Here is a 27,906-nt window from a genome sequence, read left to right as displayed (position 1 = left end):
CAATATGCTAAGAATACTTCAGATATACAGATGAAGGACGTTAGAATTTAGGAAGTACAAATTTGTCATTACTTTGAATGACCTAATGGGCTGGAAAGAATGAATCCCTACAGCCAAAATGGGATTGTGATTAGGTTGCAAAGATAAAACTGGATACTACCTATGCTCCTTTGGGAGAGTTAAAATATAATTGTAAAAATCAAGCCATTTGAAAAATGTTAACTAAATTCCCCTGAAATACTAGTATATTCACACACACCAACCACATTAGGACAAGAAAAGGTCCAATATCCATAGTATATAAAATGTTGAATAGGAAATCTATAAATTGGCATGCACTGAATAATTATGAAATCTAATCATCACCATCAATTAAAACTGTATGCTACTCGACTCACAAGAAACAAAGCAATTATAATAAAACATTTAAAAAGGGGGAAAAAAAGATGACAAGCAAAAGGAAGTATGGAGTCTCACTCTCCCACGCTGCCGCATTTTGGACTAGTTCAGGTATTTCAAACTTGCGACGTCACTTGATGTCGCTGACGTATCGGGACTTTTTCCCCACTGCCAGCAATGGGGTGGGTGCGGTTTCGGCGTGACGCATCCGGCCCGTAGACTAGTTGAAGCAATCTAGGTGATCTTCAAGAGCAACCCCATGCAGAGAGCATTGTAGTTGTCAAGCCACAAGTTGATTAGTATGAGCTAAAGAGCCCCCCAGCCCTCTGATCTAGGAAAGGGCATAATAGCTGCATCAGATGGAGTTGTGCAAAAGCCTTCCTAGTCACATCTGCTCTTCAAGCAGAAGCTCCCAGCAGTTCAGGAAGACCCCCAAGTTTCATACTGACCTTGAAGGGAGAAATGCAACTCCAAGGCAAAAGATGGTATCTCCAAATCTGAGTAGTTCAGACACTTACAGACACTCAGTCTAGTAGGATTACATCAGAGACAGTTCTTCCCCAACTCCCATGCACAGGGGCAGACCTGACAGCCTCACTCATCTGGCCCATGGTGAAAGACAGAATTGGGTATCATCAGGATACTGATGATACCATATCCCAAAATTATGCATAATGTAACAGTGATTTCATGTAGATGTTGGAAAGGAGGGGAGAGTGGCACCATCCCACACAGGAGGGGCCTAGGGAATGATCTCTCCCCCACAACCACGCCGACTGGAATTGGAGAAAGGAAGAGAACCATTATAAAATGGAGACTCCAATCCCCAATCCATGGAGCCGGTTCAGAATCCTGTGGTCAACAATAAAGTTACAAACAAAGGCAGACCTGGACCAAAGCAAAAGTTGCCTGGGTCCAGCCAAAAATAAAACAAGCCCATGCCAACATCCCTATTGAAATTTTTAGGAACTGATATACTGATACAAGAGAAGCAGTTCTTTTTAGTTCTAGGTTTTGATCAGAATTGTAAAGCTCCCTGAGTTCAAAACTGTAGTAATATAACAATATATATGAATTTTTGCTCTGAATAGACTAAGTAGTTTATAGTGACTGATAATGCAGAGAAGCACACATGCTGCTATTAAATGTACTTGGTATTTCTAAAATATAACGGAGATAAAATAAATTTTCTTCCATTTAAAATTTAATTTGCTAAAGCACTAGGTTACCCATAACTCTAGCAATTTTCTGCTTTTAGTTTATACAATGGACTATGAATAACTCTGTAGTTGTCCCACCCACTTCTCTCTAATCCATATATATGATTTGTCTGTACTGCGATTTTTCATGCCTCAGTCATGTGAAAGGATTCTGGGAGCTGATGTCTACCTGACTGAAAATTCTCCAGGCTGGGTTGATTTATTTTAATCATTGCAAGAAATCAAATCAAACAGAACAGTATCTATTCCTCCTGCCACCTTAACGGTACCGCATTGGTGGAGTTTTATTCCTGTGGTTTTAAAACTTCCTCCGGAAAAGTGGAATTCTGTAGAAGAATATGGTGAAAAAGCAATTTATACAACAGTGGATTCTGTCCAGATATTAGTTCCCCTGTGAATATTTTGAACATATGTTGCTTTCTATAGTATGTATTTAGAAGAGACTAATCAACTTTAGATCATGTACTTAATGCAGAACAAGAATTACTTCACATTACAGACAAATATCACATTTTCTTTTAACCTTTTATTTAGAGAGATATAGTCTTGGTATGGAGATATACCATGAGGAACACAATTTCACTGGCTGTGAGGTATGTATATTCTCCACCAAAATACTCCTCACATCTCAACTGTTTTATAATTTTATTTACACGCAAAACAATATCAATGCATTTCCTTGGCTTAACTACAGTATTAATCACCCTACATGAATAAAAGGAAACATTACTTGCATTACAGAACCAGTTTTTAAAGAGGAATTTGCTTATCTGCTGAAAAGTGACATTTTTGTCAACAGCCAATATTAATTTTGATCAAGACACTTGCACCATATTTTTCTATCCTCACAGCACATTTATTTTAATAATTCTGTAAATAGGTCCTTAGCATGAGCATAGTGTTACAGTTTTCATACATATAATTACACCCAAAACAAATTCTAAAATTCAAATTGTAAACATTCTCTTCATATATGGAAACTTTTCTATTTGTGTCCAATGATATTATGATTTATTTAAAAACAACTGCAAAAAGGCTAGTTTAACCTAAGCCATGTAGTGAGCAATGCTTTTAATACATTTCTATAGTATTAAATAAAAGGCAACAAAATGACTTGTATAAGCAACATACCTTTAAGCAAAGCATAAAGAAACAATGTCATTAGCGTGTTCTATAATAAAGAAAACTGTAAGTATGTGATGCTACAAATGGAAAGGGTAAATACCATTACTGCTGACAAAGTTGGAGGTAGCATGGATGCACCACTTTATTGTCAGTGAGAAATGCAGGTGAAGTAAAGAATCTTTCCTTACCACAAATAGTTTCCAGTATTATGTACATAGGTTTTAGAAATTTGTTAAACAAGTTTCCCTCCACTTTTAGTAAAAAAGTCTTGTGTGATTAGAAAACACATACACAGCTAAATAGTACTAATTGCCCTATTTGAATGGAACAGTCTCCTGATCTATGAAGTCCATGATTTTTAATGCCCTAAATTTAATAAATTGCATTAGCATTTCTTGGTATTGTACAAAACACTACATACATACAAACAAAATAAAATATTTTACTAAGCAAGTTTTTTTTTAAACAAAGCATTGATTCTGGTAACACTGTAAAGAATGCTTTCATTTCATAAAACTTATCGTTAAGATCCCATGTGCAACAATTTAAAAACATCTTCTTACATGTGATGGGTTTGTATCAATAGTGAACACGGTAATTGACCCAAAAACATAGTAAACTTTAAAAATACATCTTCCACCCTATATAAAATATAAAGACTACTTACGGTAACTGTGTTAAGTACTCAATTGTTTGGATGTTAACTGTCTCCTCCCCCTCCCATTTTCTTGCTTCAAATTTTATAAAGATAATTTAACTTTAAAAAAACTAACAAAAGGATTTCAAATGTACATCCAATGCAATATGAAGTGTTTTCGTATTCTATGAAGCTGCTTCAGCCATCAGGAAAGAAAATGAAGTTTCAGAAATTGAGGCAGGTTTTTTAAACAGTGATGTCACTTCTACCATGCCAGCCCCAGTCCGAGGAAGATTTGCGTTGACAATGTGGCGTTGAAGGTGCTTTATCCAATCTTCTTGAACAGATAAGGGTCCTCGAAACACTAGACCACAAAACCTACATAGTTTTTTTAAATGATTCAAACAAAGTACATTAATGTTGTTAAGCAACTCTGTAACCAATATAGTGATTGCACAAAGTAACATAAGAAAAGTTTGCCTTAGCACACAAATTGTCCAAATATGGATCTTTATGTAGGTTAATACAGTGAATTTTTATTCTGAATTCAAATTGTTCTTGATATACAAATTGCTATAATTTGATATCTAAAGTTTATCTCTGTACATAATCTATGGTTAAATGGCTCATTAGCAGTGATAAGCTCTCTTCCCTAAAAAATTCATTTTTGGATACATCAAAAACACAATAGATCTAGATAAACTGTGAAACAAGGTAAAAATATGCAGGAGTGAAGGTTGTGGCATACTGTAATATGGGTATTGTACATTAAAATGCCCAAGCTGCAGCTGTACCCATGATTCGATTATTTTCCTCAAAATCAACAAAAAATATCTCAGCAGAATATTGGGTATTTCTACTAACTAGCTAGAAAATAACTAGTGTACAAAGTTAAACCATATTTAGCGCAATATAGTATCTTCTTCACTATCTATTCTTTGTCTCTAGTGAGAAATCACTTAGTATTATTACCTTTCTCCAGATAATACTACACACTTCATTCATTCATTCATTCAATTTAAATGGCTGCCCATCTTAATAAAATTCTCCGTGGCCGTTCAAACATAAAAAATTCCACATACAGAATAAACAATATAAAAAAGTTTAGTAACAACCAAGATCAAAAGCATGAATATATAATACCTCCTGTAGTCAATTATCTCCCCAACCTCTTGCCTGGGAAAAACTCCAGGTCATTAAAGCTTTCCCAAAAGCCCCCAGGATCGATGCCAATCTAAACTTGAGGTTTCCAAGGACAGACATTGTAACAGAAAAGGCCCATGTCAGAACTCTCTGCTCTTCCAATGAGAAAGTCCAACATACGTACCTATTATCACCGATAGTGTAACAAATTAAAAAGCCTTTAAAAGTGCATCTTTTGAGAGGAATTAAAGGGTTTATCCTATGTTGGATAAACATTCACTGTTGATGGAAGAGAAAGTGAACAATAGAATTCACTAACCTGAGATATTATAAAGTTGTAATGTTTCCTGAGGTATGTTACATTCACAATTTAGGACTTTATATAATTAATAACTAGCATTTGAATTGGAATTAAAAATTAACAATTTAGTTTCATATAAAGAGAATTTATAATGTCTTAATAGAATTGGATTCTGAAACGGAATTAAAGATTGTATGGTAAAATGGGCACAAAATATTCAAGAGCCGATTCTATTGGATACATGGGAGACAATTTGGGTTAGAAACATAAAATTTACTCAAGCGCAAAATTTGAGAGAAAATTTTTATAAAATGTTTTATAGGTGGTATTTGGATCCCCAAAAGTTGTCTTGTATGTATCCTAACTTGCAGCCCAAATGTTGGAGATGTGGTAGTTTGGATGCAACTTATTTTCATATTTGGTGGACTTGTAGAAATGTAAAATCTTTTTGGATTAAAATTTGGTAGATTATTCAGAATATTTTTAAAAGAAAGATAAAGTTTACTCCTCAATTATTTTCGTTGAGTATTATTGTAGATTTTGATGTTAAGGAAACTAATTTGATGTTGAATTTAATAACAGCAACAAGGCTGTTGGTAGGGCAATATTGGAAGAAGGACTGTTTGCCTACTATAGAAGAATGGACGCTTAAATTGTCAAATTTAGCAGAAATGGCTAAGATTTCTGCTTATTTGAAGGATTATTCACAAGAAAGATACATTTCGGTTTAGAGAAAATGGATAGATTATATTCAGAATAAATATGGGACTAAAAAGTTCCATTTATTTTATGAATAAATTATTGAATATTATTATTATTATTACTATTATTAATAATTTAGTGTAGTGGATTCTTTAGTATATTGTATTGTTTATAAATTGGGATTTTAATTTGATTATATGATAAAGTTCATTTGTAAATTGTTTATTCTGTGTTAAAAGAGAGTTAAAGTGCATTATATTTGTTTATCTACATAGTTGGTTAATGTTAGTTAGATTATGATTATTATATTTGTTACCCTGTATTCAGCTCTGGGAAGTGGGGTAGGGGGGTGGGTGGGTGGGTTTGGGGTATATTTTGTAATTTTTGTAAAACTTTTCAATTAAAAAACATTAACCATTTAGTTGATTTGTTGGAAAGTTTTGTTTTGACATGAACAGATACACTGTAGCACTCCACCATAGCAGATTTCACCCAATACAATAACAGCACTGCTCCACCCAGTAAAGTTAAACAATGGTGCAGAAAACCTATACAAAATTACCAAAATTTTGGGAGATTCTGGCAGGTATGATGGTGCTTAACTACTGTACTTGCTCATAGCATTATTAGTTCTTCATGTCCTCTTTGGTTCTCATCAATGTATTAACTGAAATCTGTCAGCAGTTCAAGTTTTATGGTTTCACAAACATGAGTTTTTCAATGACACGTCTATGTCTTGAACCATGGGACAACACGCCACAGACTCAAAACCTATTCCAGTGTTCTTTTGTCAAGGTTATATCTATTATTAAAATAGTGAAATTATTCATTTCAAGTACATACTCAGAATATAGGTCTACTCAAATTAAAAACTCTTAATAAACTATTATTTCTTATTATATGTCTATATATACCTGCACCGGAGTATGTAAACTTCATCAGCACCATGAGGTAATGGTAGAATTTTTTTCTTGCTTCCAGATCTTGATCTTGATTTTTTTTGCTTACAATCTATGGCTATTGAGAGAGAAAAAAGCCCATATATAGATATAAGTATATATATATATATATATTGTTTTGACAAATCTATTGCCCCTGAAAATACATTTAAGTTTTTTTGTACTTTCCATTATTTTACAAAGCTGTAGAAAATATGCATGTTATATTTCTTCATAATGCTGCAGTATGTTTTCTAGTTTCATGCACAACTATAAACATATGTTTGAACTTGCTATTAAACTTTCATTTCTCAACATACGTAATTCTAAAAAGCACTTATACTTTTATTAAGCTATTATCACCGATCACACAAACATCATGCTTTGCTTGTGGAACAGGGTAATTTTGAAATGTCATTTGCTGTATTGGAAATGTTACAATTTGTTCTCAGCATGCAATCACAATGCAAAAGAATCAATGATTAAATGCAAAATATGTTTTGAGAAACTTCATAACTAGAATGTCTGTATATATTAGTTTGAAGTGTTTTCTGTTCTTCATGCTAAAAGGAGTCTCATATATTGGCTATAGTTTAAAAACTTGGAAGTTGTTGAAGACTTCAGCCACCATCTATAGTCATTGCTCCATATTTCTTAAATTAGGTGTACCAGAATAATGCAGATCATTGCCTCACATGGAGGAGAGAAGAAAAAGAGGAGGAGGAGGAAGAAGAACCCACAGGAAATTCTGGTTTGGCAAAAATAAACTGTTAGCTATATACTGTATTTAAATATCAAATGCATAACATACCTAGATTCCTTCTTTCCAAATAATTTGCCTATTATACTCTCCTCTCTTTTTTTCCTCATCTCCAACTCTACCCCAGGTGTCAATATCTAAAATGCTGAAAACAAAGCAAGAATACTACTTGCTAATTCCTACATAAATGTGCAAGCCTTCAGAAAAAATGTCAGCTACAAAAAAATGGTCTTAACACAAGAGACCATGGTTTTTCTGCCAAAACACTTAACAAGAATCTATGAGCAGAACCATTTGTAATTTGAAACTAAAAATCTGTACGTACTAACTACTACAGACTAACTTTCAGGCACTTTGTCAGATTAGTAGATTTGATAGAATCAAGTTTGTCAAAAATATCTGAAAATCTTAAGGACAAGCATCTTCCATGACGTGAAGAAAACTTAAGAAAACAGAAAAAGGAATGTGAATGCTGATTAATAGTATCACAGTAAGGTTTTTCTACTACCTTCTAGGTTATTGAAAAAATAAATAAATAAAAAAGCAGAGATGTTGGGCTGTGTGCAGATATATGAATATGCAGATTCTCTTGTCAGAATGAAGTATGAACTATATTGGTTCCTAGGGACAACATACCATGTATGCAAATTGTATTTTTGGACATTACTACAAAGACAGACATTGACAAAAAAGTAAAGAGGCATAACTACATGTATATTTTGTCTCAGGGATGACAATGGTAAAACATTAAAACTAGGCTAAAGTATCATTTAAAATGCTATTTGAAAAACACAGAGGCAAGTATAGAGGCAAATCCCACTACTGCGCACTGATTTATTCCTTACCTTTTCTTAAACTTGATTTCCCAAGATAGCCAGCTTCCAAAGCAAATTTTCCACCCTGCTTCCCAACTCTCACCAAATGATTAGATTTCTGCCAAAGCAAATACTCTAGGGATTTAAGATTATGCTAGTTATCTGTTCTAATGCGAGCTTCTTTTACACAGATTACTGAGAGCTAAAATATTTCTGGGACTCTGACGTGAAACATTCCCCTAAAGGCAAAAGGCGAATGGTTATGTAGGTTTCCATAGGCCAGGGATGTCAAACTGCTGGCCAGGCGCATCATGCGGAAGCTGCACCCACCCTATTACCCACAATGGCAAAACAGTCCAGATACGTCGCACAACATCACGTGATGTCGCGAGTTTGAGATGTCTGCCATAGCCCATACAAGAAAGGGAACCATGAATCGGAATGATTCACAACAGTTGGTCTTGGCAGGGTCCAAACACAAAACACTAGAATCTGATTTCAAACTCAAGTGGTATTGACACCTGATCAGGAATTATAACAAATTGACATCTGTGTCTGATCAACAAAGCTTATAAATATGAATCTAATAAATTGTGTTTACAAAACAAAGATTAATCCTGACTTCCACATATCTATCTTTCCTATCACAGGTCACTCAGCTGTCATATTCTCTGGAATGAGGTTTCCCACAAGATGGAGATGGACTCCATTCTGCTGATGTTTAGAAGGCCTATGAAAGTCTTCAGTGAGGGAGACCCTGTCACTTCACTGTGCTTGCACAGTTGTTGATAGAGAGGCAACTATACCAGTTTAATAAATTATTATTATTTTCACTTGGTGGAGTCATATTAATTGGGGATAGTCTGCTCAAGCTTTACTAACATAAATTATGTAGAATAAACTAGAATAAAACAGTATACTAGATATTCCTTGAAGAATAAATGTAAAATTTGAAAAATGGGCTGAAACATTATTACACAATTTTGAAATTTAGTTTATAAAAGCCAACATAATGGGATCTGAATAGAGCCATTTTGCAGTGACCAAGACTTTACACGATCTTTGCTGGGACTCTACTTTTGGAGGTGGATTCTTTTTCACCATTAAATAAGCATATTCTATATAGTTTTGAATTCATTGTTAAATCATGAAATAGTTTAAATTGTCCAGGTAAGTTACTATAAAAATTGCTATATTTATTTCTATTCTATTTCTCGCTTGCCAAATAATTGATATATAGTGAGGGGAAAAAATATTTGATCCCCTTTTGATTTTATACATTTGCCCACCGACAAAGAAATGATCAGTCTATAATTTTAATGGTAGGTTTATTTTAACAGTGAGAGACAGAATAACAATAAAAATCCAGAAAAACACATTTTAAAAAGTTATAAATTGATTTGCATTTTAATGAGTGAAATGAGTATTTGATCCCCTATCAATCAGCAAGATTTCTGGCTCCTAGGTGTCTTTTATACAGGTAACGAGCTGAGATTAGGAGCACTCTCTTAAAGGGAGTGCTCTTAATCTCAACTTGTTACTTGTATAAAAGACACCTGTCCACAGAAGCAATCAATCAATCAGATTCCAACCACCATGGCCAAGATCAAAGAGCTGTCCAAGGATGTCAGGGACAAGATTGTAGACCTACACAAGGCTGGAATGGGCTACAAGACTATCGCCAAGCAGCTTGGTGAAAAGGTGACAACAGTTGGTGCGATTATTCGCAAATGGAAGAAACACAACATAACTGTCAATCTCCCTTGGTCTGGGGCTCCGTGCAAGATCTCACCTCATGGAGTTTCAACGATCATGAGAACAGTGAGGAAACAGCCCAGAACTACCCAATGATCTCAAGGCAGCTGGGACACAGTCACCAAGAAAACAATTGGTAACACACTATGCCGTGAAGGACTGAAATTCTGCAGCGCCCGCAAGGTCCCCCTGCTCAAGAAAGCACATGTACAGGCCTGTCTGAAGTTTGCCAATGAACATCTGAATGATTCAGAGGAGGACTGAATGAGTCTGATGAGACCAAAATCAAGCTCTTTGGCATCAATTCAATTCGCCATGTTTGGAGGAGAAGGAATGCTGCCTATGTGACCCCAAGAACACCATCCCCACTGTCAAACATGAAGGTGGAAACATTATGCTTTGGGGTGTTTTTCTGCTAAGGGGACAGGACACCTTCACCGCATCAAAGGGATGATAGACGGGGCCATGTACTGTCAATTCTTGTGTGAGAACCTCCTTCCCTCAGCCAGGGTATTGAAAATGGGTCGTGGATGGGTATTCCAGCATGACAATAACCTAAAACACAGGGCCAAGGCAACAAAGGAGTGGCTCAAGAAGAAGCACATTAAGGTCCTGGAATGGCCTAGCCAGTCTCCAGACCTTAATCCCATAAAAAATCTGTGGAGGGAGCTGAAGGTTTGAGCTGTCAGCCTCAAAACTTTAATGACTTGACAAGGATCTGCAAAGAGGAGTGGGACAAAATCCCTCCTGAGATGTGTGCAAACCTGGTGGCCAGATACAAGAAACATCTGGCCTCTGTGTTTACCAACAAGGGTTTTGCCGCCAAGTACTAAGTCATGTTTTGCGAAGGGGTCAAATACTTACCGTATATGCCGGCGTATAAGGCGACTTCCGCAAGCATTAAAATCGGCGCCGAAGTCGGGGGTCGTCTTATACGCCGAGTCGTCTTATACGCCGGAAATACTGGTAGTTTCCGGCGTATAAGACGACATTCTAGGAATGCGACTTGGCGCCAAAGACAGGGGTCGTCTTATACGCCGGGTCGCCTTGTATGCCGGCATATACGGTATTTCAGTCATTAAAATGCAAATCAGTTTATAACTTTTTGAAATGCGTTTTCCTGGATTTTTTCTGTTTGTTTGTTCTATCTCTCACTGTTAAAATAAACCTACCATTACAATTATAGACTGATCATTTCTTTGTCAGTGGGCAAATGTACAAAATCAGCAGGGGATCAAAATACTTTTTTCCCTCACTGTATTTGTCATTGGACAGAAACAGCAAGCTATGAGAGATTCAGTATCTGAAGGCTGTCTCGCAATGCATTTAAGAAAGTACTCTGTATAGATTCACTTTATTTAAATCTGGATTTAAATGTTTTTACATGATGATGAAATTTAAGATATCTGAAAGCATGAAGCTTTGATAACATTTCAGTTGACTTTCCTTTGTGGATCTTAGAGGGTTTTTTTTTTAAGGCCAACACCACCTCTTTGCTTTAAATATTTTCATGAAGTACAGCTAGTCCTCCACTTACGACTCTAATTGAGTCCAGAATTATGGTTGTAAGTCATGTTAGTCGTAAAGCGGGTCGATTTTACAACACAATTTTATAATTTTTTGCAGTCATTGTGAATCTGCAGTCATTAAGTGAATCCATTATCTGCAATGGGCATTTTTTTTCTGGAAACTGTAGGTAAATGTTGGTTTCCAGCAAAACAACAACAACAAAAAAAATGGAGCAGGAGGGTGATGGCTAGAGGAAGTGCAAATCTGAGTCATAAGTATCTTTTTCAGGGTCCATCATAACTCTGAATGGTCACTAAGCAATTGGCTGTAAGTCGAGGACTACTTGTATGTGAACATATGTATACCTTTTTTGCAGTAAAAAAGTACAACAGGGATCTCTGCACAGAATAAAGATACTTTCATCTGTAGACTTCCAAGGCAATTCTAGTTGGAAAGTTATGGTATTGTCTTCTAAATATGAAAGAAGGCAAACATTTTTTTTTTAAACGTCTTTATCAAATCTGCAAGACCACTCAACCCCATTACTCTGGACAGTGTAAAATGTTAAAAACAGATGGAAATGAGTATGCAACAAATAAAAAATGGTGAACATCCATAAAAGAACAAAACAAGTACTTTTTCAAGCACAATAGCATTCTCACAAGGGGCCAATCAACTAAATGAGCCCAGGGCAAAAACTGGTTTTAAATGAGTCAATTAGGGGCAATATGAATCTCTGGCAAGACACTGTTCCAGAGGACAGGCACTCCCAACAGACAAGGCCCATTTCCTGGGTCCCATCAGATAACAGATAACTGACCGAACCCAAAGCGTGCTAATTATGTCATAACTAATAGAATGGGCAGACACTACAGCAGAGACAGGTGGTCCCTCATATTTAGCCGGGTTCTATACCACCAAAGGTAGATGATATTGAGCACCTTGAACTGTATCTGAAACTCTACAGTAGTATAGCTCCTGGTATTACATGGGCACACCATGGCAGGCCTATAGCTGTCCACTCTGCCACATTCTGGACTAGCTACAATTAAAAATGTTTTCCCTTCATATAACTGCTTGCTAGAGATATGACTCTCGGAGTCAAATTCAAACCTTACTGATCACATAGATATCTCCAGAAGGAGAATTTTTGGCAATATACTATAGGGGCTTCTCAGAGCTTTCTTGTGGGATGTTATTTTTGACTTTCCAATTTAGTAGCCCCAATCCTAATCTGACCCTCTTTAGCCTTTTTAAATCAACCAAGGTCAGATAGGCACTGCCATCTGCTGTAGACAATTAGTCGCTACAATGAATTATTAATATGTTCATTTTTATTTGAGAAAAATAATTATTGCAAATTAATTTTTTATTCTATACCAGAATAAAAATCTTTTGCTAGTATATTTTAAAATAAACCATATAACATTCTCTCGGGTAACTTGAGAAAATCTAGCCCCAAGTTTCAGTGACGTCAAATGAAGGTAAACATCATTTCTTTAAAAATGCTGTGAATAAATTTGGAGAATTATTCTATGAAAAATGCAAAAGATTTACATGCTATGAAAATAAACTTCTAGAATGGGGATCCTCAACCTCCAGGCCACAACCAGACCATGAGCTGTTCAAAACTGGACCACCCAAAGCGATGGGCGAGCACAAATGCTCTGTATGCATGAGCGGGGCGCGCGCGCATGCCTTCTGCTCATGCAAATGGAGCTGTGCACGTGCACACATGTGCTTGCCCATGGCTCATGCAGAACCATCCCCTTTCCAAAGCCGGAAAGGTTGGGGAACTCTGCTCTAGAATGATAATGAAAAAGAATTATATCAACAAATGCAGGTATTGGAATGATATCTACTATTCAGTACAAATTAATACCTTATAAAAAGGTCAAAGCAAAACAAGCTTACATCTTACTAAAACAATTTTTTTAATTAAAAATATTGGTTTGATTATTTGTAATGATAATTAGACAATTTCCTGATTTGGATCTCCTCTTATTCTGAAATAAAGTATTTGATTTTATACACTTGGACTTACAAAAAACTTAAGTAAAACCTATTATGCCATTGGAGCTAATATCTTTACATTTTTTTCTTTTTTCTTTTGTATCCTTGCTGAATAGGACAACGTCAGACACGAACAATCAGATCCACATTTGCAGAGGTCAAAATACTACTTTATTGTTCTATGTCAACCTCCCAAACTAGCACATTTGTCTGGGAAAGACTAGATAAGACTCAATAAATAAGAATAATTGCAGCTCAAGGTTCAAATGAGGGGTCCTTGGTACTCTCTGAGCTTAGTTATGTTCTTGCAGATGTTTCATTACCCAAACTAGGTAACACCATTATTGCTCTGATGATGTTTCCTAGTCTGGGTAATGAAATGTCTGCAAGAAAATAATCAAGCTCAAGGACCACTCAAGGCTCAAAATGTTTGGGAGCAGAATGGGGCAACTCCCTCCAGACAACTTGGCCCAGCCATCTCACCACAGTGATTTGCTCTGGCCAACTCATCCTGGGACAACTTGCAATGGCCAGCTCACCACAGAACAACTCATCGTGGGACAATTCAACATGGAATAACTCAAGAAAGGGATAAGTTAAGCTCACTCCAGCCTCAATGACTTTTAACTTGAGTAGGTTCAAACCTAAAGCAAGACAAAGTCCACTGCAATTCACTTGTCCCTCTCTTTTTTTTTTTTTTTTTTTTTTTATTAAAAGTTTTATAAATTTTACAAAAAAAAACAAGAACAATACAGAACAAAAAACAACATATACAAAAGAAAAAAAAAATTAAACAATACATATAAAAAAAACCCCCACCCCACACCCCTCCCAAAAACCCTCCCTTCCCCCCCCCTGAGCTTCCCAGAGCAGAATATAGGCTTAAGAAATAATAATAATAAAAAAAAAAAAAAAATAAAAATTAAATTAAAAACTTTATATTTATATATATAAAAAAGATATCTATAATATATATAAAAATAAAACTTATGAAAAAGCTATATAATATTTTTGTATACCCAATCTAAATTGTATAAATTTTATCCATTTGTCCCAGATAGCAAAAAACTTCTCTTGCGTTTGTTGCTTTAAGAAAGCCGAAATCTTTGCCATTTCTGCCAGATAAGCTACTTTAAAAAACCATTCCTGCAATGTAGGCAAAGATTCCTTCTTCCAATATTGTCCAATTAACAGCCTCGCGGCTGTGATCAAGTTTAACATCAATACAACCTCCTTTGTATCACAATCTGTAACAATACCTAACAAAAATAATTGCGGAGTAAATTTTACCCTCCTTCTAAAAATTCTCTGGATATTCCACCATATTTTGATCCAAAATGCTTTTATCTCTCTACATGACCACCAAATATGATAATAGGAAGCCTCCTTATAACCACATCTCCAACATTTAGGTTGCACGTCAGGGTACATGTAAGACATTTTTTGTGGATCAAGGTGCCATCTATAAAACATTTTATAAAAATTCTCCCTTAGATTCTGTGCTTGAGTAAATTTGACATTTCTCACCCAAATAGTTTCCCAGGTGTCCAATGAAACTGGCTCACCAAAGTTCTGCGCCCATCTAATCATACAATCTTTAATTAGTTCCGTTTCTGAGTCCAATTCAACTAAAACCCCATAAATTCTCTTAATGTGGGTTTGTCTTTGATCCTTCAGTTGCTTAATAAGATTTTCATCTTCTCTAAGAAAACCCACCTTACAATCCATCTTCCATCTATCTAGTAGTTGCCTATATTGGAACCAAGAATAAGTAAAATTTTCTTGTGCTAATTCTTCCCGTGATTTTAATTGCCAGTTTTGTCCATCCCATTTAAGTAACTGTCTATAAGACACCATATCCATTTTAACCCCTCTTTTTATTCCTTCTATCGCATGCCAAGGTATAGCCCATAATGGTACTTTAAAATCACTTTTATAATATTTTCTCCAAATCCTAAGTAAAGAAATTCTTAAAATATGAGATTTAAAAGCCCAATCTATTTTTTTATTAAATATTAAATAGGCATGCCACCCATAAAGTAAATCCCATCCCTCTAGATAAAGTATCTCAGAATTTGTCAAATTTACCCAGTCACTAATTAATGTTAAAACCACCGCATCATAATATAATTTCAAATTTGGTACCTTGAGTCCGCCCCTCTCACGGAAGTCTTGCATAATTTTGAACTTAACCCTTGGTTTTTTCCCTGCCCAAATAAATTTATTGAGACCCTTCTGCCACTCATTTAAATTAATCTCATTTTTCAAAATTGGTAACATTTGAAACAAAAAAAGAAACTTGGGTAGAATATTCATTTTTATCACTGCAATTCTTCCCATTAGGGATAATTGCAGCTTTTCCCAATTCTTCAAGTCTTTCTGTACCCCGACCCACAACCTTTCATAATTATTTTTAAATAGTTTTGCATTAGAAACAGACAGCATCACCCCCAAATATTTTACCTTATTAACAATCTCAAAACCCGTCGAGTTAACCAAAATCTGCTTCTCCTGACTCGACAAATTTTTAGGTAAAATTTTAGTCTTATTTACATTAATCTTAAAACCCGAGACCAAACCATAATGGTGAATCAACTGTAATAAGTTTACTACAGAATAATCAGGTTGCGACAAAGTAACAACCAAGTCATCCGCAAAAGCTCTCAACTTATATTCTTTTTTATTAACATATATTCCTTTAATTTCCTGAGACTCTCGAATTTTAATCAATAATATTTCCAATGTTAAAACAAACAACAATGGCGATAAAGGACACCCCTGTCTAGTACCTTTCTCTATTGTGAAAACCTCCGACAAACCTCCATTAACAATAAGTTGTGCTGTTTGTTTTTGATATATTACCTTAAGGGCTTGTAATATGTTTTCACCAAAATTCATTTCTTCCATTACTCTTAGCATAAAATGCCAATTCAGTTGGTCAAATGCTTTTTCAGCATCTAAAAATATGAGCCCTGCAGGAACTTGGTTGTTCTTATCTAAGTATTCTAATAAGTTAATAATTTGTCTAACATTGTTTTTCATATACCTTCCTGTTATAAACCCTGATTGATCTTTATGCACAAGATGATGCACCACCCTCATAAGCCTATTTACCAAAATTTTTACAAATATCTTATAATCCACGTTTAAAAGAGATATAGGCCTATAGTTTTTTGGTAAAGTAAGATCTTGATCCTCCTTTGGAATCAATGATATAAAAGCACTACGCCATGAAGGAGGAATCTCTAAACCCTGTAAGATACCATTAAAAAGATCATTTAATGGTTGAATCATCTCCTCCATTAAAGCTTTATAATAAACAGCTGTTAACCCATCCGTACCCGGTGCTTTCCCTAATTTCAATTGTTGAATTGCTGAGGCGATTTCCTCCTTAGTAATTAAACCATTAATTTCATATTTCTGATCCTCAGTCAGTTTAGGAAAACTTGCCTCAGCTAAATATTTATTTATATCTAACAGTTGTACATTAGTAGATTTGTATAGGTTTTGATAATAATCCAAAAAAGATTTTTTAATTAATTCCTTCTGAGAAACTAGTTTACCCTTATAATTTATTTTCTCTATTATTCTCAGTCTCTGTTTCTTTCTTAATTGATAAGCCAACCATCTCCCCGGCTTATTAGCATTACAAAATGTATTTTGTTTCATAAATAATAAATTGGTTGCAGCTTGATCTGCTATCAACATATTAAATTGTGACCTTAATAACTTTACAGATTCTTTAGTACTTTCATCAGAAGGATTTAGAATCAAAGTCCTTTCTTTTAGTTTAATTTCATCTTCAAGTTCTCTACGTTTCTGAGTCTGATTTCGCTTATAAAAATTATTCATTTTTATCAAAACACCGCGCATAAATGCTTTACCTGCATCCCATACCATTGACATTGAAGTCCCCTTATACATATTCAAAGCAAAATAGTCCTTTAAACACTCCTTTAGTTTTTGAACATTCTTCTCTTGTCTAAACAAATTTTCATTAACTCTCCAGGATCTTCTTTCCTCTTTCTCTTGAATCAACTCCATCCAAACTGGACTATGATCCGTCAGTGATCTAGGAAAAATCTTTACATTCTTTACTTTATTATACAAATCCGTGGTAATCAAGAAAAAGTCAATTCTTGAAAAAGATTGGTGTCTGTCAGAAAAAAAAGTAAAGTCTCTCTCCTCTTGATTACGTTCCCGCCAATAGTCCCTTAATTCCCAGTCTTCTTTCATATCAAAAAAGGCTTTAGGTAGCCTTGCTTGTTTAAGAAAAGGAGAGGAACCTTTCTTATCCCTTTGTGTATCTAAGACACCATTCCAATCACCCATTAATACCACCGATCTATAATCAAGCAAAGTTATTTTTTGGTGTAACTGTTTATAAAATTGGTATTTATGGTAAGAAAGTACTTATAGTTGGACTTTATGCTCCAAATCAACAACAGGTCCCTCTCTTGAGTTATCCTGTTTAAATTATCCTGCAGCAAGTTGGCTGCAGTGCACTATCCGATGATGAGTTCAAGCTTAATCAAGCTTGAACCTCTTCAAAAGATGTTTCCCAAAAGATAAGCTTTTGAAGATCTCTTTAAAAGATTATTTCATTGTTAAGTTTAAAATGACAGAAGGGACAAATAATGAAAACCATGCAATCAAGTTAATTAATTAGTTAGTCAGTTGCAGATGTTTGGACTTTCAACTGCTAGCTGGGGAATTCTGGTACTTAAACCTTCTGATGTTGAGTCATCCTGTACTAAACAATTTTTTTGCTATTATTCTGATCCCAACCATTTTTTGAGTATTCTAGGATGGCCAATAGCTCCCAAATCGTTCTATGTATTATGCGCCACAGTGAAATGTTTGACTTTTTCAACATATTCCAATGTACAGATATTAATATTCATTTCTTCACTACTCATAAAGGAGGTACAACAAATGTTATGCACCATTTACATTTTGTGATCAATTGTATAATTTAAATACACATAAATGCAAATTTTACACGATGTGGTAAAAATGAGTGAATTCTTAGGGTTTTCACTACTGCAAATACCTAAAATTAGAATCGGCTGCAGCAGATTAGATACAAATAATTAGAATATGGCTACAAGACTCTGTCTTATTTAAACCTCAGACATTTAGTTTGATTTGCTCTTTGTTGTAGAAGTGTGTGGTATTCCCATGCATAGATCAAAAGAGCTCTTTTAAGCTCTTTTAAGTCCACAAGTCATGGGGGAGCCAAGATTGCCTACCCCTGGTATAGGGTTTCCTGCCTGAGGAGGGGGTTGGACTAGATGACCTCCAAGGTCTCTTCCAACATCATCATCATTAATAATAATAATGAAGGTTATAGATAGCTATAAATCTAAGAAAAAAGGTTATAGATACCTATGAATCTAAGAAAGAAGGTTATAGATACCTATGAATCTAAGAACAGATTTAAAGATTCTCAAACAATTGGACATCAATCATTCCACTATCTGGAAGATCATCTACAAGTGAAAAAGATTTCAGACAGCTGCCAGGGGAAACCATCTAAGCAAGTTCAGCCCAAGAATAGATGCATTTTCAGAAGTCTCTAAGAACCCCAGAATTTCATGAAGTGGTCTAAAGGTACCTCTTGCCACTATTAATGTTAAAGTGTACGAGTCTACCATTAGAAAGTGTTTCTAAATTAATTTTATTTTGGGATGCAAAGAGCAGTGCAATACATGTGACTACAGCATTTGCTTAGGTCTCAGCATGTCCTTTTATTATTACAAGCTCTTACGTTTTCTAACCCCAGCCAAGAATATACATTGCTACCTACATCCAACTTCATTTTCCCAATCTAAGTCAACAGGATTCAATAATTTGTATATTACTAAAATACTTTTCTCTGTATTATGCCTAATTTCTGTTGAGAGATATCACCAACTCAGCTAATATATATTGTTTAGCAAAGACTATTAAACCAAAACCATGTCTAACAACCATTTTACATTTGGAGCTGAAGTAAGTATTACTATCAGCCATTGGCATAAATTGAGGCTGTAATTTCCTTGAAAACATGCTATCATGCCTAATTTTGTAAAATTCGCTGATTAGTTTATACAGAATTAGCATAAAGTTTTCAAGTATAACCACTGCTATGATATTATCAAATATAGGTTTTGAGGCTTCCACCAGAAATGTAGCTGTGGATTTTGGAAATATGTTCTGTGACTAAGACTAATTATTGCCATGGGGTTCAGGAAGCTGCAGGAAGAAAAGGAAATGAAGTATTTTCCTATCACAAGCTCAATTCAAACCTAAACTTTATTATCAGACTTTAATTTGGAATGTTTTTGACTAATTTTAATAACAGCTACATAAAAATAAAAAACTGCAATTTAATCATTCATCTAATTCAATGTTTACTTCCAGAAATTAAACTCTTTTTTCTAACTATTCTAACAAAAAGTATTTCCTTGTGACAATAATTATTAGAGAGAATATTTTATTAGTTTTCTATGAAATACTAAATTTTACACTAAATTTAGTGTGAAATGCATTTGCTCACATCTTGGACAAAAATTTATTTCAATGATGATATAATGAAACAGTTGCAAGAAGACATGCACAGTAAGCTATAGGAACTCTACAAATATGTAAAGCTTTCTGATTTGGCAAATATTTCTTGGATAAATTTTTAATATGGGTAGTAGTTATGCTTATCATGGAATATTTTTGGACAAAATATTTCTGAGTAAGATTATTCTGGAAATATCCTGACACTGAAACAGACCATTGAAGCTCAGACATTTCTGGATTCCCCACAACAGACTATTTCAGTGTCAGAATAGTAAAAAATGATAGAATGTTTGGCCGCATTTAATGGACAAAGCATGCTAAATTCCTACTATAACACTCTGGCAATCCCTAAATCTCTACGAATTTAGAGACCAATCCCTAAACCTTTAGGGATTTAGAGGGCAGAAATGGGAGAGCTAACCGAAATGCTATTATTTTAGGAATGGAAAGCCTTGGGATCCAACAGATGCTCACTTTTGCCTGGGCTACAGTCTGCCACATCTTGTTTTGGAGCTGTTTGTGGTTAGAAACTCCAGATCTTGGAAATATTCTGGAAGCTTATGAAATGTCAGAAAGAAGAAACCAAACTATTTGCCAATCAAAAATCAGAGACCTCCCCAGCAATGGTTCGTAAAATTCAATCTATCCTATGACTTCTGGAATCATTGTGCCAAGAACTATATCCTAAAACACAAATGACATTAATTGATATCAATCAAGAATATCCCTCTGTACCTATACTTATTTCAATTCTAGTTTAAAATGCCTCAGAATTATCAAACCTTTTCATGTATAATCTTCAACAAAACATTAGTGATTCACTAAATAAACAATGAATATCATGCTCTCATATAACATGGGTGATATGTAGTATAGATGTAATCATCCTATACTAATGATGATAAAATGAACCTGGGAAAAGTACAAAGCATCATTAATGTCATCTCACTTTCCAAAGCAGATGAAATTTGGAGATAAGATTATGGCATGTTAGTATTAGAAATACAACTATGATAAAATAGAAATTATATCTTTGATACCAAGTGCTCCAAAATCTACCAAATGAAACTTTTGTAGAATCATAGTTATTTTGGACTTCAATATCCTGCTGAGTATACTCAAGTAGAAAATATAGATATTTTTATTTTATGAACGGTTGTAATGAAATATAACATATTATCATTTAGTATTTAGCATTTGGGCTAATTGAAGCTATTGGTCTGTAGTAGCAAATCATAAGTGCAATTGCACTGTACTTTGTTCAAACATCCCACCCCCACTTTAAAAAAAAAGAAATGTAAGCTTGATCAAGTTCTTCAATGGGCCATGAGTTCCACTTTATCTTTTTTATTTATATTATATTCAAATTTCCTTTTTTTAAAAAATAGCTTGCTTCACCTGAAATTTAAAAGAGCTACTTTTTTCTTAAAAAGACAGTTCTAATATTGAGTTTTACTCAGCATGAATTAAAAAAAAATCAGGGTACTCATTCATTCAGTCCCAGACTGAAATGGTAAGCAAAATAGCAAGAACTTTCAGCTCTGCTAGTTCTCTCAACATCGAACTTGCAAAAGGAGTATCATCATGACTGGAGAGGCCAATTCTCTAAGCAGCTGGCCAGGGACAGTGCAATGTTTGAGGCTGACACTGACAGCCCTTATTTTAAAAGCTCATCCAACTGTAGCATCTTTATCTGCTACTGGTGTACTACCCATTAAGAAAAAAAGGGCATACTGATATTCTTAACAAGCCACAAAATAAACAGACAGACAGTAAAAAAAAAAAAAAAAAAAAAAAAAAAGCCAGTGTCTTGCCAGAAGCAATTGTAGCCCTGGGAAGACATTCCATTCAGCATCAATGACTTTGATAGTTGATAGCTCGTCTTCTGCTGAAACACAAAATATAAAAAGCTCCTATAGCAACTGTCAAACAGAAAATAAAGGTCATTTATGCATACAAATATTTAACTGGGGCACAAAGTAACAAAATGCTCAAAGGGACTTATGGCCATGCTTTTTCTTTAAAAATGTGCAAAGAAATCAAAAAGTAGTACAAAATGAAGAAATTATAAAAGGCAGAAACCCAGTGTGACCTTTGATGCCAAAAGCATTATATTTTCATCACAATCAATGGTTTTTCTTCAATTGTGACTGAATTTGCAGATAACATTGAAAGTATAAAATAGTCTCAAAATAAATTGATGCCGGAGGAAGGATAGCTCTGCTATCAGCGGAACTGATGACCACAGCAAAAGAAGAGCTGGCAAACCAATTGGTGCCTCATAATTCTTTCTCTGGATAAAGGGGAGGTCTTGGGATCACCACACACACTCCATGCAAGTCTTCCCTTGAGGAGACCATAAAACAGTGGTCTTTGGTAGGTTTTACAGTTCTGGGAGAAGAGCAAAGGTTAACTTTGCCCAAGCTGCAGTTCAGAACTTTCAGACACCAGGTTCATCTACTTCCTTTCTTAATCACTTTTGGAAATTGCTTGTAAACTACTTTTTGGATATTAAGAAACTTCAGAACAACAAGATCCTTACACCAGGGCGATTCTCCTTCAATCCTGAGCAAAGTTTAAGGACCTAAAAAAAATTCATTTTGAAATAAAACAGCAAACAGTGTTTTTAGAATATTGATTCTGGAATGTTAAAAATGGACTAAGGGGCCAGGTAGATTGGAAATAAGATTCTGATATTAATTATAAGAATCCTTCCAGGTTTGTTTAAAATCCTATTAAAAATAAATGAAGATTCTGAATCTAAGTAAAAGAAATTGATTAGAGAAAAACACTACAAAAGGACTTTGAAGGTTGGACACTACAGGCAATCAGAAAGAACTAAAGATTATAATTAAAGGAGAAGAGACCCATGAACAGAAAATGGAGAAAACTATTTTAACTTTGAAAGGAGCCAGTTAGCAACTAATTTACCCTGCTATAGAAAGGGGTCTTTGCTCAAGTATTACAGTGAAATAAAGTCTCCCCAAGACCTGCATTATCATTAGTCTTTAAATCCTACTCTTCAATGATACTACCATCAATGTTCAAAATCTGCCAATTATTAATGAATCAGTTAATTTAATATATTTCTGTATCTTCTTTCATAAACAAGTAATTCATTTAAATACTTTACATAAGCTATATTCATTAAAAGTTGGGGAAAGAAGAAAAATAAAAATAGCAATCCTATTCATCCATATATGGCAGGGGTCCCCAACCCCAGGTCCATGGACCAGTACCGGTCCACAGCATGCCAGCAACTGTTCCGCACAAGCAAGCAAAGCCCCATCTGCGGGATGCAGGTAGCACACACAAAATCACGCCCCCTCTGGTCTACAGAAAAACCTCTCTCCATGGAACCAGTTCCTGGTGCCCAAAAGGTTGGGGACCTCTAATATATGGTGTTCATCAGTGATACGATCCCAAGTTTCCGGTGAGAAAGTTAATTCTAGGAGCTCTCTAAAACGATGTACATATTCTTGCTATGTACATTTTAAACAAAGAATCCCTACTAGTTCTCACAATCAAGGTATCACCTATGTGTAATTCTACATTATTAAGGTTCTTCCTCAATTTATTAGTTAAGCTTTATTACTTATATAAATTTACATATATAATATATACATAAATATTAAATTACATATATAATAGATATGTAAATATTACGTATATATTAGTTATACACCCCATAATTTAGTTCAGACAGCAGTTCAGATATGCATAGCTTCTCCCAACTCCGACGTTATAAACCTGAATGTCACTGGTATATTAAAGACATCTTGCCCCCTCTCAAATTGTCATTTGCCCTCAATAACTTCCATTGGATATTAAACCGCAATACTAACAAAGTGCAAGTATCTACTACAAAGCTGCCAATATGCTGCAAGCAGGAATTACTTTAGTAACTTCATCCTCCAATTTAGGAAATAATCTAGGAGAATATTGTTATCAACAAAATCAAAAGCCTCTAAAGCATTAACAGCACTCTAAGACTTTCCCAGAGAAAATCATCCATTGATGAGATCAAGGTTAACTATGTTCCAAGTCTGAAAAGGGCTGAGAAAATGACTTTCAAAAACTTGCAGCAGTTGTAGAAACCTTACTCCCAAAGTAGTATCTATGACTCCAAATAGTCAGCTAATCCTCTATGTTCAAGGATACAGGCAGGAACTAGTAGCAGTATTTAAACTATGTTCCTTGCCAAACAACTTAGTTCCTGTGAACAAACCTAGTAATTTCTATATGGCATGCTAACACTTTACTTAAAGAAAAAAGTATTCATATCCTACACCTCTGCTTATTCCAATACAGACAGTCCTTGACTTACAACCAATTGTTCAGAGACTCTTTGAAATTATGACAGCATTAAATGAAGGCACTTATGACCTATACCTGAAGCTGTGGCAGTGCCCCTGTAATCATGTGATCAAAATTTGGGCACTTGCAAACCCATCTGCACTTACAACTGTATGGGTGCTGCAATGCCTGCCATCTGCTTATCTGCCTCATCTATGCTCTTTTGACCACCTGCTGCCCTGCACTCTGCTGTCCTAGCTCATCTTCGCCATCTTCTTGCTCCTACTGTTAATGAGGAGCATCCAGCCTGGGGCTGGCTTTGCACTGTGATAAGGAGGGGGGGGGGAAGGGAGACAAAAGCAGCCTTTGAGCCATACCATCCCTTTGCAAAGAGTTCTAGGGCAGGGCAGGGTCTGGCTTCACTCTGTGAAAAAGGGGGTAAAAGGCTGCATTGGGCTTGCACCCCTCCCCTTTAGGGAAAAACAACTGTCCCTCCCAGGAGACTTTGAAAGGGGTGTTTCTTTGCAAACAGCTCCTGGATGGGCTGGGGATGGCTTCAAGCTCCAAAAGGGGGGAAGAGAGCTAAAAGCAGCCTTTTCTTTTCTTTTTCACAATAGGAGGCTAGTCCCAGTCCATCCAGGAGCTGTTGGCAAAGAAACACCCACATGTAAAGAGGTACTGGGTGGGGTTGGGGATAGGCTTTGTGCGGAGAAAAAGAAAAGCCAAAAAGCAATCTCTCCCCCACCCCCTTTTCATAGTGTGAAGCCAGACCCAGGCAGGTGTGTGTTATCATCAGCAGGAGCAAGAAGATGGCAACATTGAGGTCAGGCGATGGAACACAAGATGGCAGGCCTCTCAGAGCGCAGGGTGGCAAGGATGACTTGAGCTGAATTGGGGCAGCTGCCATGTGTTTCTGGGGTTGCTTACCACCTTGCAAGACAAAGGGCAGGGCAGCCAAAAGAGCAGAGATGGGGTGGAGATAGATGGATGGGGTGAGTTGGAAGCAATCCCTTACCTTACTGAGGCTTGGGGCTGGGATGGACCAACCTCATAATGGCTTGAACTGGGATGAGTCCTTGGCTAAAGACTGGCAAATTTTGCTTAATGATGGCAACAGGGATTACTGGAATTGTGGTCACTGGTGCTCACTGGTGCAGTCGCACGGCATTCAATGTTACGACTGCATCGCTTAGCAACCAAAATTCTGGCCCCACTTGCGGTCAAAAATTGAGGACTACTTGTACTTCCTGAATTTTGTTTCCTTTTATTGTAACAGTCTAATAGTTGGGGTCACAGGATATTCCACTAAATTTAACATCCAACGCATAGTACAAAGTATTCAAACAAATCCACACACCAGATGTAACTGCGTTGTTACTCTTACCTGCCTGTCCAACAGATTTTAATATACACATATATAACAAATATGAGAAAGGAATTGAGTTTTGATTGAACGTGATGTACTCTGACAGTGGTAAAAACCACATAACTGCCTGTGTTTACTTTGATATTAATTTACCTAAAGAATGAGTTGTAATAATTGATAAAGGTTCTTGATCAAAACTTGGCAAATTGCTTTAATTAAAAATTCAGCTCCTTTTGCATTTAGCCAGAAAACAGAGCATTCATTCCTGAACTGTTCATATACATGGAAATAATGCTGGATAAAAAATAAAATAAAATGAAACAATTCATGAAAAAATGGGATAGCAACATACATTTATGCGTTGCTATAAGTCTAAATTCAATTTCTTCAGAGAATTTTAAATGTCAACTGAATTATCATATGAATTGTTCAAGTCTGATGAGGAAAATGTAGATAGACAGACTTGAATTTACATCTGTAACAAACATACCTGTCCCAGTCAAAAGTCCAGCACTCTTCTTTCGTGCATAAGCGCGTAAGTGGTTGGACAGGCTAACAGCACTTGTAAACGCCGTATTGCAATGCACACACGTTCTAAGCTTCACAGGCATACCTATCATTCAAAAGAAAACTATAATCCAGTTCTCTCTTTAAAAATGAAACTCTCAACTCGTTTCAAAAAATCCCGAATTAAAAGTTGCTTTAAGTATGTTCAGTGCATCAGTGCAATTGTTTCAAAAGGAAGAATCTAGCTCATGGCTATTATTTTCTTATCTGGCACAAAACATCCTTTTGGGTAAGAAAAATGAAATGTGTGATCGGAATTCCTAAGCTTTGCTGAATTTAACAACTATTATCACTTTGCTGCTGATTTTCGCATTACACAGATTTTCTTTCCTAACTCCAAAATACAATTCTGCAATTTGAATAGCACAGTTCTGTTAAGAAGTTTGAAAGCTTGTAATGTTCCCAATAAAGAGAATTAGAAAGTCTAGTTGACAAAGTGGTAATTAAAGTGTTTTACCCACAAGACTGTAAAAGGCTCAATACTAAATTAGGTTGCTGATGAGGGCTGGGAGAAAAAGGTGGTAAAACACACCACTGCACAGCTGTTAGACAAAACATTTTTCTTCGGTGCATTTTATCTTCATTACTCTGAATGCGCAATCAATAATGAAAGTTAATGATTTGTAGTTTTTGCTAAAATCTTTGTGCTAAATAAATGATCAACAAACATCTTAGTTATCACAGAAAAGAACACATAGTGAAGCAATGCCAAACTACATCAGAAAAAAATATATACTGCCAATGGTTTCTTAACCGTATTTCCATGCACACATAAAAGTTTAGTCTTGGACAATACTGTCAATATTTTTTTTACATTATTCATATTTCATTGTATTAGAAAAAATTGGATGTTTTTAAGATATAATTTTTAGATGTACGCAACACAAAAACCGATTTTCATGTATTTTAAATATTACTGCTTAATAAGTAGTATAAATTAACAATCAAATCTTATATTAATTGGAATTAAAAGTTCTATTAATAACAGTTGGTATTATGCAATTTCTTTTATTATTTTTGATTGAAGTGTAGAGAATAGCGCTAATCAGTATTAGGCAACATAACAAATATCAACTACTTTATTTTTAGTGAACTATTATCTAATTGACAAGCTTTATTGAGCTACCTCCTATTTTAAAGCAATTCATTGCATTATTCATGCATTTCATATTAACTCATCCTTTCAGCCCCCTGTAGTTAGTTAATATAGGTTTTCCTATAAAGCTAGGTTATCTACCTAGATGAAAGTAAAAGCATAATCAGCAGTCTCATGTACTGTATGTGGTGACTTATTATATGGTTTCAGACTGCAAGTAGAGAATCAAACACTTGAATGCTTTCCCATTTAAAACGTATCATTTTAATTGCAACAAGTTTTATATGAGGATGCATTTGATCCATATAAACATTAGACATAAGCAGATCTTTCAACAGGACTCTTCACGTCACTCATCCAACATGGATCCAGAATATAATAGTATCCATATGCTCATAAAACCCCAAGAGAGTGTCAAGCTGCTGACCTCAGCCTTTGAGTGATGCAGTTTTTTATAATTCCATGCCACAAATCCAGAGAGGCAATTTGTTCACTGAAAGATCTGCACAGGCCTAATAAACATTTGGTTTCCCTACCTGCAATCTGTAGTGGTACAACAAGCAAATCACATGAATCTACTGATCATGTAATGTCTTCCAGTGACAGTCTGACTGCTGCATCATACTGCACTCTTGAAAGACCCATAAAACTACACCATCCATTTTCACCGCAATTACAAAATAATTACTCAAAGTTGAGCAAGATATTATAG

At 35.3% G+C, this 27,906-nt stretch overlaps 1 protein-coding gene across 1 annotated transcript in view; it reads right to left on the bottom strand.

Annotated features, from left to right (window-relative positions):
* Positions 1 to 2,125: 2,125 nt before the first annotated feature.
* The window catches only part of ZNF644 (zinc finger protein 644), a 63,532-nt gene continuing 37,751 nt past the window's right edge, over positions 2,126 to 27,906 (bottom strand). Inside the window, exons 5-7 of the mRNA XM_039343527.1 lie at positions 26,022 to 26,144; positions 6,442 to 6,544; positions 2,126 to 3,759 (exon numbers count right to left, since the gene is read on the bottom strand). Coding sequence (XP_039199461.1) covers positions 3,567 to 3,759; positions 6,442 to 6,544; positions 26,022 to 26,144 — 419 coding nt within the window. The 3' untranslated portion in view covers positions 2,126 to 3,566. The remainder of the gene's footprint in view (positions 3,760 to 6,441; positions 6,545 to 26,021; positions 26,145 to 27,906) is intronic.

Source organism: Crotalus tigris, unplaced genomic scaffold, assembly GCF_016545835.1.
Source record: "Crotalus tigris isolate CLP2741 ecotype Arizona unplaced genomic scaffold, ASM1654583v1 scf7180000017857.1083437, whole genome shotgun sequence".
Taxonomy (NCBI): Eukaryota; Metazoa; Chordata; class Lepidosauria; order Squamata; family Viperidae; genus Crotalus; species Crotalus tigris.
This window is presented reverse-complemented; position numbering and strand designations above follow the sequence as displayed.